Source organism: Equus asinus, chromosome 21, assembly GCF_041296235.1.
Source record: "Equus asinus isolate D_3611 breed Donkey chromosome 21, EquAss-T2T_v2, whole genome shotgun sequence".
Lineage (NCBI taxonomy): Eukaryota > Metazoa > Chordata > Mammalia > Perissodactyla > Equidae > Equus > Equus asinus.
In genome coordinates this window covers 55733079-55749989 of record NC_091810.1, presented here as the reverse complement: position 1 = coordinate 55749989, position 16911 = coordinate 55733079, and the positions used below count along the sequence as shown (strand labels likewise).

The 16911-nt window shown below is 38.2% G+C and overlaps 1 protein-coding gene across 9 annotated transcripts in view; it reads right to left on the bottom strand.

Annotated features, from left to right (window-relative positions):
* ULK4 (unc-51 like kinase 4) overlaps positions 1–16911 on the bottom strand; it is a 499972-nt gene that overhangs the window by 462830 nt on the left and 20231 nt on the right. For 5 of the 9 annotated variants that reach the window (XR_011496460.1, XR_011496461.1, XM_044754392.2 and 2 more), the window contains exons 5-12: positions 16086–16248; positions 11600–11701; positions 10960–11043; positions 8474–8549; positions 6132–6224; positions 3580–3698; positions 3355–3424; positions 1886–1979 (exon numbers count right to left, since the gene is read on the bottom strand). Coding sequence is in view for 7 of the 9 variants with exons in the window: in XM_044754392.2 (XP_044610327.2) it covers positions 1886–1979; positions 3355–3424; positions 3580–3698; positions 6132–6224; positions 8474–8549; positions 10960–11043; positions 11600–11701; positions 16086–16248 (801 nt within the window). In the remaining 2 variants the exon portion in view is untranslated. The remainder of the gene's footprint in view (positions 1–1885; positions 1980–3354; positions 3425–3579; positions 3699–6131; positions 6225–8473; positions 8550–10959; positions 11044–11599; positions 11702–16085; positions 16249–16911) is intronic. The other 4 variants (XM_044754395.2, XM_070492976.1, XM_070492977.1 and 1 more) reach the window with 2 other exon arrangements.

The window sequence follows — 16911 nt, the reverse complement described above, 5'->3', positions numbered from 1 at the left end:
AATTGATTGATATTCAACAAGAATGTCAAGACAATTAAATGGGAAAAGTCTTTTCAAAAAACAATGCTCAGATAACTGGACATCCACATGCAAAACAATGAAGCTAGACCCTCTATCTCAGGCCATATACAAAAATTAACTCAAAATGGACTAAAATCTAAATGTAAGAGTGAAGCACAGGCATAAACCTTCATGACCTTGGAGTAAGCAATGGTTCCTAAATTATGAAACCAAAAGCAAAAGCAACAACAAACACACATAAAAAAGGATAATTTGAACTACATCAAAATAAAAACTTTTGTGCTTCAAAGAACACCATCAAGAAAGCGAAAAGACAACCTACAGAATGGGAGAAAATATCTACAAATCATAAATCTAGAATACACAAAGAATTTCTACAACTCAACAAATGGGCAAAGGGTGTAAATAGACAGTCTTCCAAAGAAGATATACAAATGGCCAATAAGCACATGAAAAAGACGCTCAACATCATTAGCCATCAGGGAAATGGAAATCAAAACCACAATGAGAAATAATTTCACGCCCACTAGTATGGCTATAATAAAAAAAAGAGACAATGCAGCATTATTCACAATAGCCAAAGGTTGAAGCAACCGAAGTGTCCATCAAACAATGAAAGAATAAATTGGTATATACACACAAAGGAACGGTATTCAGCCTTAAATGGGAAAAAAATTCTGATACATGATACAACATGATGGACCTTGAAGATGTCATGCTAAGTGAAATAAACCAGACACAAAAGGACAAATATTGTATGATTCCACTCAAATTTATAGAGGCAGAAAGCAGAACAGTCATTACTGGGCTGGGGGCAGGGGAAACAGAGAGTTATACTTAGCGAGGAGAGTTTCGGTTTGGGATGATGAAAAAGGTGTGGAGAGGGATAGTGGTGAAGGTTGCACAACAATATGAATGTACCTAATGCCACTGAGCCATACACTTAAAAATGTTCAAAACAGTAAATTTTACATAATGTATATTTCACCACAATTTAAAAAAAGAAAGACAGACAATAACAATTTTTGGGGAGGATGTATAAAAACTGGAACTCTCACACATCGCTGGTGAGAATGTAAAATGGTGCAGCTGCTTTGGCAAACAGTTTGGCAGTTCTTCAAAAGGTTAAACATAGAGTTACCCTGTGATGCAGGAATTCCACCCCTGCGGATATAAAGAGAAACCAAAACGTACGCCCACACAAAAACATGTACACAAACATTCACAGCAGCATTATTTCTAATAGTCTAAAGGTGGAAACCCAAACGTTTATCACCTGATAAATGGAAAAATAAAATGTGGTATATATAATAGAATATTATTTGGCAATAAAAAGGAATATACTACTGACACAGGCTACAACTTGGATGAATCTTAAAAACATTAAGTGAAAAAAGATCACATATTAATTATTCCACTTACATGAAATGTCCAGAAAATGCAAATTTATAGAGACAGAAAGTAGATTAGTGGTTGCCTAGGATGAGAGGGGAAAGAAATTGGGGGAAAATAGGAGAGTGACTACTAATGGGTACAGGGTTTCTTTGTGGGATGATGAGAGTGGTCTAAAATCGACTGGGGTGATGGTTGCCTAACTCTGTGAACATGCTAAAAGCCACTAAATTGTAAACTTTAAATGGGTGAATTACATGGTATGTCAACTATATCTCAATAAAGCTGTTAGCAAAAAAACGCTAAAGCAACTCTCTCTTAAGAGTACTTACTAGAAAAACTAACGATAATCAAGGAAGATGGCTTAATTGTAAATTTTGTAATTATGAACATAGTTCAGAGATCAACTTGCAATTATTCTTGTGAGTCTCTATATCTTATGTAAAAAAAAAAAAATTCCATCTCTGCTCGCCTTGGTCACAGAAGTCTTCTGTGGTGAATTTTGAGTCATATCCTCACCAGGACTCAATTCCAGGGCAGTGCTGGTTCTTGGAGTAGGACGAGAACTGAAAAATACACACCAGGCAACATTATCCAGAGTTTAGAACTTTATCTTCTGTTTCCTGTTTTCTGGGAAAAAACACATCTCATGAAAAATGAGAAATGAAAAATGGTAGAATATGGTGATTCTATGTGATCTCATATATAAAAAAAGTTTAAACTCTAATTTGTATTTATATGATGCTATTCTTTTTGTAACTGTTTTTAATCTCCCGACCATTACTTCTTTTATTTACACCTTCTATGCTATATACAGTATTTTCTGTTTTAACTAGAAACCTTAAGACACTCATTTTATGATTTTTTAAATGTCTGCTAGTGTAGGCAGGATTAACATAATAAAATAGATCAAATATTCTACAAAGGATGGAAAATATTTACAATTCTATTTCAGAAAATTTTGAAATGGAAAATTAACTTGGTACCTATTTAAGATAGGTAACAAATAAATTATCGTCTGCATCTATGTTCAGTGATTCCTCCCGCACCTATAAATGGCTGCCGTATTCTGTGGGGGTCACTCCATTACTCCTGGGTCTGTGATTTTGAGTTTTTCACATTTTAAGAAATTCTTCCACTCAAATCATTGGAGTCTTTTTAAACAAATTCTTTCAAATTCCCAAATATCAGGATTCTCACCTCTTTCACTTTTCTGTTTATTCATTCATTAAACAGGTACTTACTTAACTCACAAAATATGCCAAAGATTAGCCAAAGTTTTTTAAAAATTGAATTTAAAATGCCTAAGATGTAGGTAGATAAATTTAACATGTTTCATATTTAAATATGAGTAAAACAAATCAGGAAATTTTAGCTTACTGTTATAACCCCTATGCCATTAAATAAAACTATTTCTCTGAGACTAAAACTATAAATAAAATATAACACAATATTTCATATTATTAAATTTTTAAATACATTGGTCTTAATCACATTAAAACACCATTCTAATCTTTTATTATTTCAATGATCGCACTGAAATAATGAACGTTGTTTAAGCCCCCACATAGAACAACAGTTAAAGAAAAACATAACCTGTTCTTTTCTGTAAGTCTATATCCAATAAAGAAGCTGGACTTCTGAAATTTTAAATTCAATTCTATTTGAAGTGAAAATACAAAATGAAGAGGTTTTAACCCCTATAAATAGGAAAGATAAGGTAGTTTCGTTAAAAAATTTTTTAAATACATAGCAAAATCTACATTCCATTGGCCAGCACTTAATGGTAACTTTGAAAGCAGAGAGTGAAACTGGAATTTGGTGTTCATACCCCTGCCCTTTCTCTGTGTGTAACACGGTTTGCCACCAGGACAACAGATGATTTGAGAAGATTTAAATTTCACCTCCCATGGACTCTTACTGCTCTGTCATTTTACATACCTGAGAAGAAACATGGACTCACTCGGTTGACCCCCAAGAGTACTCTTAGGCCTCAACTCAGTTGGATTTTCTGTGACAGGAGAGTAAAACATTATCCAAAAAGGAACAAATATATCATGAGCAGGACATAAGGCAGACAGAAATGTAAAGAGAAAGATAAAAACAAACTAGGAAGTCTAGAAATAGCATCCGAAGCAGCATGAATGTTCTCCAATGAAAGCTCACCTAGTCTGAAAGAGTGACTCAGTCGCTGACCACTCTTCTCCCCTTTTGCTTGTCCACTCTGAGGGCTCCTCAAAAGCTCCTTGGAATCTTGTATACCAGAACACTCCACCACGTTTCTACTGTTCGAGAGGAGAAAGCCAATACAATCAAAGTTACTTGGGAGCTCTGTATAGTTTTACATATAGAACAAGAGGTTGGAAAGATAATTAAATTATATACAACATATATGTACTAAGTCTGTAAACCTTATCCCTGAAAAATAAAGGGCAGTGGGCATATTGGGGAAGCAAACCAGAACTTGAAGTACCAGTTAACCAGCAGTGGGTTTCCCTTTAATTTTCCCGCTTCCAGTATTGTGCAATCTGGACTCAAAGGCAGCGAGTACAGACAGAAGGAGCCCCAAAAGAAGCTTGCTATTTCTTTTCCAAGGAACAGGAAAGGGGAGCCCTAAGGGTCAGAACAAGGGAAATCCTCTAGTTTTTCTTTTTCTTTTTTCCATTTTGTCCTGTCCCAACCCCCAGGCAATCCTGCAGCAGCTGGTTGGGGACAGCACATCTTACAGCCAATGCCTAAAACTTTGAGGGAGGGGCATCCTCTTCTCTAACCAGAGAGCTATGATGCCAAGAATGTGAGGCAAATCCCTGTTGCTCTGCTCTCTTTTTTTTCTCTCTTGTTGTCCTCCCATCACTTGGCCCCAAACACATCCAGCAAGACATAAAAGTATAATATATCACGACTAAGTCGGTTTGTTGTGGGAATTCAAGGCTGGTTCAATAATTGAAAACCAATTCATGTAAGAGTCCATAATGAGAGTCTAAAGAAGAAAAACCGTGGGGCTGGCCCAGTGGTGCAGCAGTGAAGTTCACACATTCCGTTTCTCAGACCAGGTTTCGCCGGTTCGGATCCCAGATGCGGACACGGTACCACTTGGCAAAAGCCATGCTGTGGTAGGCGTCCCACGTATAAAGTAGAGGAAGATGGGCATGGATGTTAGCTCAGGGCCAGTCTTCCTCAGCAAAAAGAGGAGGATTGGCAGCAGTTAGCTCAGGGCTAACCTTCCTCAAAAAAAGAAGAACAACCGCATGATCCTATCAACTGATACAAAGAGGCATTTGACAAAATTCAACATTCAAACTGAAAAAGGGCAGCTACAAAAAGCTCCAGCTCATCATACTTGATCGGGAAAAGCTGAACGCTTTCATCCTAAAATCAGAAACCAGGCAAGGATGTTCACTTCATCACTCCTGATTCAATATCTTACTGAAAAGATCCTACCAAGGGCTATAAGGTGAAAACAAGAAATAAAAGGCATATAGATTAAAAAGGAAGACAACAAACTAAGGTCAGAGGTGTTCTGTGACTTGCTGACACTGACAGGCCAGGACCAGAGCCCAGTTTTCTGTAGTTCCCACAGGGCCTAATACAATGGTTAGAACACAGTTGAAGCTCACTAGATCACAGAAACCAAAGTTTGAGAGAGACCTCAAATAGAATTCAGACTTTCCTATCCAAAACACTGAATGTGTCAAGATTAAAATTAAGAATCAGACAATCATTTACCACTGAATGAGTTGAGGGAGGAAAAGTCAATTACCAGGATTTTATTCAACTACTTCTCACCTTGTTCTTTTCAAAATACCATCACTTCTGTAAGTATCCTGGGCTAAGAAGATTTTATAATAAAAATGAACTATATTATTCAGGATGGGCCAGGTTATTCTGTGGTTACAAACATCCCACAAACCCTAGTGGCTTAGAGAAATCTCCTAACTTGATGGCTCACTCATGCACATAGCCATTGAAGGCTGGCGGGAAAGCTATGCTCATCACAGTCTCTAAAGACCCGGTCTAACAGCAACTCCATTTGGACATTTTCTTCCCAATTACCTAATCAGGAGGAAGAAACGTGGGAAATCACACACTAGCTCTTAAAGTTTCTATCCAGAAATAACACACATCACTTCTGCTCACATTTCATTAGTCAAAGCAAGTCACATGACCAAGCCTAACTTAAAAGGAGGAAGTGAGATCCTACTGCGGGCTTGCGAATGGGAAGCCAGTTATATTTGGTGAACAGAACCAATGACTACCATCCTAAATCACTGACCGGATAATAAACAGCTGATCAGAAAATGAGCAAAATCAAGAACATTAAAATGTCATGACTAGGGGCCGCCCCGTGGCCAAGTGGTTGAGTTTGCGCGCTCAGCTTCGGCGGCCCAGTGTTTCGCCAGTTGGAATTCTGGGTGCGGACATGGCACTGCTCACGAGACCATGCTGGGGAGGCATCCCACATGCCACAATTAGAAGCACCCACAGCTAAAAATACACAACTATGTACCCGGGGGCTTTGGGGCGAAAAAGGAAAAATAAAATCTAAAAAAAAAAAGTCATGACTCAACTCTTTAAGCAATCCCCAATTAAACAAATGCTCGATTTTTTCCAACTATGAAAGCATACAAATTCATGTCATTGATGCTGCATTATTACAAGAGTAATGGGAATGAGTGTTTAATAACCATGCCCCAGACACAAAGATAAGCTTATCCCACCTGACGCTGGAATCCTCAGTGCTTGAGTCTTGATCTTTTCTAGTGAAAGCATTCTTCCAAAATGAATGCTGCAGTAGGCCCGCCCAAGTTAACCTTTATCAATCACAAATGTTAAAATTCTATTTTAACATGATTTACTATGCAGAATTCCCAGGACATGTCTCAGTTACATATAGATGTAAAATGAGAGATACAGACTTTAGAATTTGTAAATATCTCTATATAAATATACCTCTGCAATTGTTTCATACTTCACTCTTTTAATATGCAATTAATCTGTCTCAGCAACAACAGAGGAAATAATCCAGAATCTTAAATGTTACATCCCCATTTTGAGAAATTTACCCAAAGGAGATAATTGCCTAAGTGAATAAAAACAACCAAAAATATACAAAAGCATATTTTTATTAGAGAATAAAAGAGTCTGACACCTAAGTATCAGAAGTCTCAGGTTCACATTCTGTAGAGCCTGATGAAAATATTTTGGGTTCTCAAAACAGTCTTTGAAGGGAGTCAATAAATAACCTAAAATTCTAAAGTAAATATATCAGATATTATCAATCTATAATTCTGTCATCCTTTACGTCCCAAGAGAGGCTTGATTATTCTAAGCATCCTACCTGTTTCATACATTCAATTTTTGGAACTTCACTTTTAGAACTTCATTCAGAAATAAACAAGAATATCAGCCTCAAGACTACACACAGTCACTCCTCTGTTTAGGAGTCAAATGTTATCCAGCTAGGTCACCAACATCTAAATGATTTCAGGCTGTTATCCAAAACCCAGACTCACTTTCACAGCATTAATACGTCTAGTATATTCATCAGACTCAGAATGGTTAAGCCTGACTGAAATTTTAAAACAACAATGAAAATAATTTATATTTGATTAAGTATTCACAACTTCTGTATTGAAATAAAAACTACTTCGATCAAAATTAAACACATGATAAAGAGAAAGAATTTGCAACCACACGTAATACCCCTTTTATACAAAGGGCTCTTAAAATTCACTAACAGAGAAATAAAAATTGTCAATAAAATGGAATTTCTCTTTGATCCATCAGATTGGCAAAAATTTATAAGATCAACAAAGCCCACTGTAGGTAACTGTGGGAGGGAAGGAGTTTTCTAATGTTGCTGGAAGTATAAACCAGCACATGCTCCTGGAACGCAGCAAAGACATCGGACTTTTTAATGTTCTGAGCTTCTGGCCAGCATCCTTGCTTTGAGAAATCTACCCAAAGGAGATAATCGCCTAAGTGAACAGAAACAACCAAAAATACACAAAAACATATTTACTGGAGCAGTATGTAAGATATTCTAAATCCAGAAGCACTGTAAATGTTTATTGTTATCACAGGTTATCACATGCACATTCTGCAGCCATTTCAAATGACTAAGCAGAAATAGAGAAAAAACTAGGTTATGGAATGGTACCATTTAGGCAAAAATTATAAAATATAGGTATACAAATATGTGGAAATAAAGTATATTTGTATCCTATCAAAAGATGTCTGGAAGCTTATCCACCAAAATAACACACATCCTAAAAGGCTTCTATTGTAAGCAGGGGAGGTTTGTCCTATAACTTATACAAGAATTAGCATTTCCTTCTGCAGTTTTTCTCTCATACTTAATGAAGAGAGAGAATGGATTGTTTTATATGCTACACTAAACTTATTCTTCATTTTACATCCTGAAGCAGGGACCTCAAATACTTGCCTAAAACCCACCAGTTACCTGGTGGCAGAAGCAGAACTAGAAACCAGTTGCTCTCGTCTCTTGGGCCCGAGAGAGCCCCTCCCCATCGCCCCCCTCCTCTCCCCTCCCCTGTCCCACACCACAGGGATTTTTAAGTTTCTGTCATCACTGTAACACAGAAAACTCCCCCTGTGCCTGTTACCCTGTTGCTTGACATCCCTATTTATGACAGGATTATCATAAAAACATAGCATATTGAACTACCACTCAGTCATTAGTACGTTAACTACCTTGACAGTACCATCCCTAGTTCACTCGTCTAAGCCAGTTTGAGCCTGAAATCCACAACGGAAAAAAATCCACTTCTTGGATTTGGGAGTTACAAGAAGTCTGCCAACCTACTAGGCAACTATTTAATACATTAAAAGAGAAATTGACTTTAAAAATTCCTCATGATTAAAAACACCTGCAAACAGAAAACACTCAATGTAAACTCAGATTTCTTCTCTTTTTTTAAAAAACAAGAGGTAATTTGAAGATCTCTTTGTATAATAAGAACAGTACTGTTTTAGAAGTAAATGAAAGGAAAAAAAAGATTCCACTATTCATTCATATTAAAATACCATTCATACATACCTTTTCTGAGGATCTTTTTGAAGTAAACCATCAAGCAAATTAATAAAATCTGAAGAAGCTTTAGGAAGAGAAGAATCTATACACAAATTCCCAAAAGAAAAAAAATAAGTAGATGAATACATACCCTACATCAACACTTGAAGTAGCAGTATTTTAAGCACATAAATTATTTATATATACATTTTTTATGGGTTTTTGTTTTTTTTTTTTTTTTTTTTTGCTGAGGAAGAGTTGCCCTGAGCTAACATCTGTTGCCAATCTTCTTTTTTTTTTTTTGTATGTGAGCCACCGCCACAGTATGGCCACTGACAAGTGGTGTAGGTCCATGCCAGGAAACCAAACCCAGGTTGCTGAAGCAGAGTGCACTGAACTTAACCACTAGACCACCAGGACTGGCCCCATAAATTACTTTTAAGAGAACACTGAATTCATTAACAATTACACCCTCTATTTAATGGGAGAGGGTCACAAAAATAAAAAACATTTTTTCTTAGACCACAAAAAACATGAATCTCAAAAACTAAGTTTTGACTAACCTCTAAACTTTCTCTTTATTGAATAACCCCAGTAAGGGATCACTCGCCTGACTAACTCAGATCCTTGTCTTCAAGTATTAATTATCTCATTTTCTGCAGCATTCCTCTTCTTCTCCTTTTTTTTTTTTCTTGGTGAGGAAGATTGGCCCTGAGCTAACATCCATAACCAATCTTCCTCTTTTCTTTTTTTTGCTTGAGGAAGATTGTTGCTGAACTATCATCTGTGCCAATCTTCCTCTATTTTGTATGCAGGATGCCACCACAGCATGGCTTTATGAGCAGTGTGTAGGTCTATGCCCAAGATCTGAAACTGTGAACCCCAGGCTGCCTAAGCAGAGTGTATGAACTTAACCACCATGCCACCAAGCTGGCCCCTTCTGAGGCATTCTTAACTTGATCAACTTTGCTTCATAATATACTATGATTAGAATACTTGCAGGGGCCGGCCCTGTGGCCTAGTGGTTAAGTTCAGTGCACTCCACTTCAGCAGCCCAGGTTCAGTTCTCAGGCACAGACCTACACCACTCATCAATAGTCATGCTGTGGCAGTGACCCATATACAAAATAAAGGAAGACTGGAACAGATGTTAGCTCAGGGCAAATCTTCCTCAAGCAAAAAGAGGAAGATTGGCAAGAGATGGTAGCTCAGGGCAATCTTTCTCAACAAAGAAAAAGAAAAAAAAGAATACTTGCAAGGCTTCTTTACTTTGAAGATTTTTAACAAGAAAATAATAAATATCACAATATTATGATACTGTCCACTTCCATTAATCTCCAAATGTTCCATCTTTTAAAAATAGACAGATATATAAAATGACAAAATTATCAGTCTATGGTCAAAAGCAGTGGCCATGAAGACAATGGCCAAAGACCTGGCCAAGCACCCCCGAGACAAAGCAATCAAAACAGACAGTGTTATCACGCTCTACGGCCAGAGTGTGATGAAGGTCCCTACGACAGCAGTAAGCTTGGGCACCAGTGGTATCGTGACCAGGTCTTTGACACCTGCATCTTCAGATTTCTCGTCCTTGCATAAAAATCTTTAACTTACAGGAGAAAACAATAATCAATACTGTGAGTACTTAAAACAAAAAAAATCAGAAGTCATCATTACACAAATATGGAATGACTGATTCCCACAAAAACTAAGACAAAATTAATGAAAAAAAAAGAAATATAGCTTTTTAAGAAATATAGACTATTTTAAAATATCAAGTTTTTTTTCTTTCACTTAAGATGATTCTTGAAATATTGAAATACTCTGTATTGGTATTTCTTCCATTATTTACTTCTGAAAATTTTTTTCTTTTAAAAACTCATGACACTATTTTTTGTAAAGTCCTGTTTTCATTTATGTGTCTTAAGATTCGCTTTTTTTGTGGTGTACAACAAAGTGGTTCATTAATGTTTGTACCTTCTTTTGTTTTTCTTTTCTTCCCTTATAACTGTTAATGGTAGATTGTTGTATTAATCACAATTTGTATGATTAAAGTTCCAACACTTTTAAAATACTGCAACTATATCTAGTTTAAAAGACTTTGAAAGCTTATCAAGGTAGCATTCTGCTTCGTCAAGATAAGAATTGAGAAATGCCTGATTTCTTCCTGTTCCAACACTAAACAGAAATAGCTACATGGGATATGAGTACAAATTAAGCAAATGATACATATAGACACAAAAAAATAAAAGTATGAATTTTTTAAATCTTTAAACCAGATTTGTTGTGACAGGAGCACAAAATAATTGGTGTTTTTAAATGAGTACTTTGTTTTCCATTTCAGTATCTCAGAGAAAATGACAAAGGGAATGCTAATATTTCTAAAAATATCAATTTGGGACTATTTATAAAATATAAATTTGGGGGTATGACTCAATAAAAACAGACTTTAAAAGTGCACCTTTAGTCAGTGTAAAATGTAAATTAACTGCATTTATAATAAAAATTCATACCTTTTGGAACAGGGGGCAAAGGATCTTCATAAAAAATCTTTTCAACTAATTCTGAATAACTTTCTGAGAAGAATGGTGGTTTTCCTGAAATCACAAGGAAACTTGCAAAGTTAAACAATAGTTTGCTATCACCAATAATTCTAAAAAGAATCTCAACTACAGATAGTTCAGGATTACATAATTTACAGAAAAAAATATATAGCAATAACCAATTATTGAACACCTAGCACATACCAGACCCACCATCTATATATTTTCATACTTCTGTAATTCAAAATTTATCATCCTAACAAATACATAAATTCACATATGGACCACCACCATGATCCAAGGGCTGCGTGGGCTACTGGACACATCTGAACAATTCAGTCACAGGTACCTTTACAAGTTTCTACTAATAATCACAGTTCTTAATAGATAGGCACACTGCAACATTCCAAATGATTATTATACCCATATAGCAAAAAGCTCCTAGGAATCTGCATATGCCTAGACATCAAGCAATTCAGCCAAAATCAGTATACAGAAAAAGTTAGAAAAACCAGCTTTTTCACATCTTATAGGTAAAATATTTGCAAACTACAGATTTAACCTTTGTGTGTGCCCAGCTCTGATTTTAACTGAACCAGGAAGTAGTCACCTGAAAACATTTCATAGAGCAGGCACCCCAAAGACCAGAGGTCACTGGTGGTGGAGAAGTCAGTACCCCTCACAATTTCTGGTGCTGCATATATAAGAGATCCTAAAAACAAAGTAGAAAGAACAACTTTGTTAGGCATTTGTATTGTTCTCAACACAAATATACCCAGAAGACACCTGGAGAGGTGAACAAAGATGGGAAGAAAACATGCACATAAATATCACTTGTGTGAATTTACACTGTTTAATGTTTTCTAATTTTTTTTTTAAGGAAGATTAGCACTGAGCTAACATCTGCAGACAATCCTCCTCTTTTTGCTGAGGAAGACTAGCCCTGAGCTAACATCTGTGCCCATCTTCCTCTACTTTATATGTGGGATGCCCACCATAGCATGGCTTGCCAAGCGGTGCCATGCCCGCACCCGGGATCCGAACTGGTGAACCCCGGGCCGCCGAAACAGAACACGCGCACTTAACCGCTGAGCCACCGGGCCAGCCCCTAATGTTTTCTAATTTTAAGGTTTCATTTTATAAGGACCTATAAGAACACAAACAGATTTTGAAAATCCACTTGAGTTAGAGATGTGGTACACTTTGTATATTCTTTTTTTAATTAAAAATTTAAATAGTCAAAAGAAAAGAACCTTTGATTATAATATTTTTATTAGAATAGGTTAAGTTATATAGCAGTAACAAGCCCAAATTCTCACTGACTTAACAACAAAGGTTTATTTATTACTCAAACTACATGTCCACCAGGTCAACCGAGGGGCTTTGATCCTCACGGTCACTCAAAGACCCCGGCTAACAGAGGATCCATCTCAACACATGCTTCCCCAATCACCAAGGTAGGGGGAAGGAATGCAGCAACTTGCACACTGGCTGTGAAAACTCCCACCTCAAAGTGACTCACATCACTTCTGCTCACATTTCGTTAGCTCTGGCAGGAGAAATATACAATCCTACTACGCACCCAGAAGAACAGGGAGTATTTAGTAACAGCGCTAAAGTGTGCCACACATACCTTACACAAAGTTTAGTATTACAGAGAAATACCAAATTCTAGAGCTAGAAAGTTCCCTTACTTACTGATGAGACAAACTAAAGCCTAGCAGGTACCTTAACATCCCGTAAGTCACACAGCTGGGCATTTCCAGTCCACCCACCAAAACCCAGAGTCCTTGTCTCTTTCTACTCTACCTAAAAGCCTTCTGTCTTTCAATGAGCATGTTCTTTCCATGAAGTGAGTAATCACCAATCTCTTGGAAAATAAAATTCCACTGAGGGGGCTTGCCCGGTGACATAGTGGTTGGGCTCACATGCTCTGCTTCAGTGGCCCAGGGTTTGCCGGTTCAGATCCCAGGTACAGACTACACACCGCTCATCAAGCCATGGTGTGGCAGCAAGCCACATGCAAAACAGGGGAGGACTGGCACAGATGTTAGCTTGGGGACAATATTCCTCAAACAAAAAGAGGAAGATTGGCAACAGATGTTAGCTTAGGGACAGTCTTCCTCACCAAAAAAAAAAAAATTCCACTGAGGTAAACCTTCCAGCAAATTATATCTCCAAGGCCCATTACAGCCCGATCAGCAGCCTCATGTGTCCGGACACATGGTTTTAAAGTCTTCTATGTGACATTTTTGCTATGCTATCACATTTTATGCACACATTCACTCATTCAACAAACACTTTTGAGGGCCTATTTGCCTTCAATTTGCCAGATGCTGAGAAAGCAAAGATAAGTATGACCTTCAGGATGCCCAGGCACCCTGCCCAACACTTAATAGGCGCCTCATTAACATTCGTTGAATGCGAATGTCCGTCTGTCTGCCTTGACTAGAAATGTAGTTCAGTGAGGCCAGGGATTTCTGCCTGTTTGCTCATATCCTTATTCCCAGTACCCAGAACATGCCTAAATTTTTGTTGAATTAATAAATAAAGGCACTAATGAACTAATGAATATAAAGTCCCTATCTTCACAATCAAATGGGGAAAGACAAAAAAATACTTCCGCGTGGTAAGTTCCATGACAGATTTACACACAGACTATCATAAAAGTAACAGAAGAACCAACGCCTAAGTGTTCAGTCCAATAAGAGCCTTTCAATCAGGGAGACAAAGGTTTCCTCAAGACAGCAGAAGAGGAGAAGAGGGGTGCATTCCAAGAACAGAGAACAGGGAACTGCAGGAACAAGGGCAAAGAGGCTAGCAACAGCTTGACATGCACAGGAAACCGTAGACAGGGTATGCTGCTGGAGCATAAAGCAAGAGGCAGGGAATGGTGGGAGGAGATGAGAACTGTGTTAGTCTGCGTCCTCTGACAAGCAGACCCTAAGACAGGGTTAAGCACGGAAGGATTTCATCACAGGAAACACCTTTGAGAAAAAATGGAGTGAGCTGGTCAGACCACAACGCATGCTGGACCCCAAGAGGAGAGAGAGAAGGAAGGTGAAGTGGAAATATCCTAGACTGACATGCAGTATAAGAAAAGGTCAGCAAGACCACAGGGCATTCCCAAACCAACATCAGCCATCAGAGCGTCTCCCAGGAGTGGGCCTGCCTTAGTATTTCAGCCATGCTCCATTGCTAGCTGGGTGCAGCCCATGAGAAGTACGTCCTCAGAGCAAAAGCAGCCATGGATTTCCTCCTTAAGCAGCTACAGGCCGTGGTCAATCATCTTCCCTACAGCTGAAGAACAGTGAGGTGCATTTTCACAACCACCACAAGAATGGAGAGGCAATCAGGGACCAGATCTGGACACTGGAACTCTAACCTGCAGGCAGGGAAGTCTAAACTTGACACTCATTTCATTCAGCCCAGTTTTCCAGCTTCTCTCAGTCAATCAACAATACTGGGCCAGAAGTGAGCCCCGCTTGACATAACCCCATCACTCCCTCCTCCACAGGGCCACTTCACTTATATAACTTTCCCGTCCCTGAAGTTTGGCACTCACGACCCAGTCCAACCCTCCAACTTCATAGAAGAGGAAATTCTAGAAGCTACGTGGCATCACTCTCAAGGTTACACAGAAGCAAAGGCAGGACTACGATTCAGGCGTCCTTATGAAGATGCTCTTTGCAATTTTACCTTTATGCAGCCCAAGCAGCTTTTTTCTCTCTGCTTTTGTTCATCAGTATCTCATGAGAGCACCAATGTTAACAGATTCTTAATGGCCATACACCACTTCTAGAGACCAATCGTCAACCCACCTCAACACCCAGCCCCTCGCAGACGTCAAAAGGCAAAATGTGTATTTCCAGTGCTTTGTTCAGCACCACGCTTAGACTGCAGGTTCTCAAAGGCTGGAGAAACAGAGTGATTTTACTTTATACTTTTATCTTCATACCACAGGGATGTAAAGGTCAGTGGCCTATGACATGGGTGATCCCTAGTGGTCGTGAATGATGGTTACAAGTGTCCTCCATCCTTGGTCTAAGAGGCTAACCCGCCCCATCACAGGGACTGTTCTTAGATTAAGCTCAGAAGTAACAGAGTGTCCCTGCTAGAAACTCTCACCTCTCTCCACTACACAGCACTCTCCCTCTTACTAAAGGGGAATATTTCAAATATACATTCCTGAAATATACCACCTTTCTTGTTTTCAATAAAAACATAAAACAATAATAATTCAGAACTTAACATTCTACTAACATAGTCCACAGTATTCATTTTCCTAGAAGGCCAGTCATTCTATGGAATGGTGTTTGGGGATCCTAAAAGCCTTCTTCTTGGGCATGAAATTTTACCTCATACAATACTGGCCCTGAAAGTTAAACTTCATTTCATCATATTTATGGGACTACAGTTAATCAAATGCTCCCTACCCTTTCCCTCATTCCTCTCATCCCAGGCCACGTGACTACTAAGACCAAGGATGCACAGTGCCCTTCCCTCCCTGGTGAGTATACTAGAGCTTTGGTGTCCCAAAGTCTCGTACACCTGCACAGGGAACTTGAGGAGGAGAGATCTTTACCACTTCCCTCAAAAGTTCTGGTATAAAAAATATCACTTCACATCCTCCCTCAAGTACAGCCATTCTAACACGCCAGTCCCCATCTTACTACCAAACCACCTCCCAGAATGTACTCCTAAAAATCTTCCTTAATTGCAGAATATCAGCTACTCAACAACGTTGAACAAATATCTACTTGACCCACGAGAATGCGCCAGGCACTGATCTAAGTGCTGAGGACACAGCAGGAATCAAGACAAAACTCTCCATATGTTCTAATGAAAGGTCAGTGACAAATAAAGCTAAGGATAGGATACAGGCTTTGCTAAAGGTTTCCCAGGCCTTACACAGTATTAGATCCACGTGGAAAACTTTAGGCCATGGACAAAACCAGCCCTACATCCAGAATTCTCCTGGTCATTATTATTTCCAATACATTATTTGACAGGGAAAATACAAGGCTGACATTATCTCTTAAACGCATGACTTGGGCAGCCCATGACCAGTTAGGATCTAGAAGCTCACCACATACCTTTGACTCTACTTTTCATGTTTTTCTTCAGTACATTTTCTCCACTATCACCTCCTCCTTCTTCTGCTGCCACCAAAGCAAAGAATTCTTCCAAATTTTCACCTTCCACTTTTGCCAAGCAAAAATTATTAAACTTCAATGTGCCAGGCCCTTCTAAGAGTATCTATAAAGGTTAAAAAATGCATTCAGAAACAAATTTAATTCAATTTGCACTTCCATCAGTACCTCTTATAATCTCACTAAAGAACTTTGAACTTTGGCTTTCTTGCTTCATCACAATTCAGAAAATTAAATGCTTACAATTTTTTTTAAAAAGCTAAATAAAAATAAATCCAACATATTAATAATAATAATAGAATCAATATTAAATTGTCCATTCTCAGATGTATATCTTGAACACATCACATAACCACAGAGGGAAACCTGAGGCTTTTGAGAAAGAAAAATGTATTGCATGTGGAACAATCTACACTTGCCAATCCTCAGTGACAGCTGAAGGAAGATTTGAAAACCTACCTGCCAGAGGTGTGGTTTATTCAACAGCGGAAGTATAATGTAGGATTAAAATTGAGGTTTTGAAGTTAGAGATCCAAATTTGAACCCTAGATCTACCCCTTATGGCAGTCTGACCTGGAAAATTTAACCTTTCTAAACCTCAGTCTCTTCACCTATAAAATGGGAAAAATAACACAACTCTTCAGAATGTGGTAAGGATTAACTGAGGTTACACAGGCAAAGAGCTTTGAACAATGATGGGCATGTGATCAGTGCTCAAGTCTGCCAATATAATTTCTGACTATAAGTTATCTGTTGATTGTTGAAACCA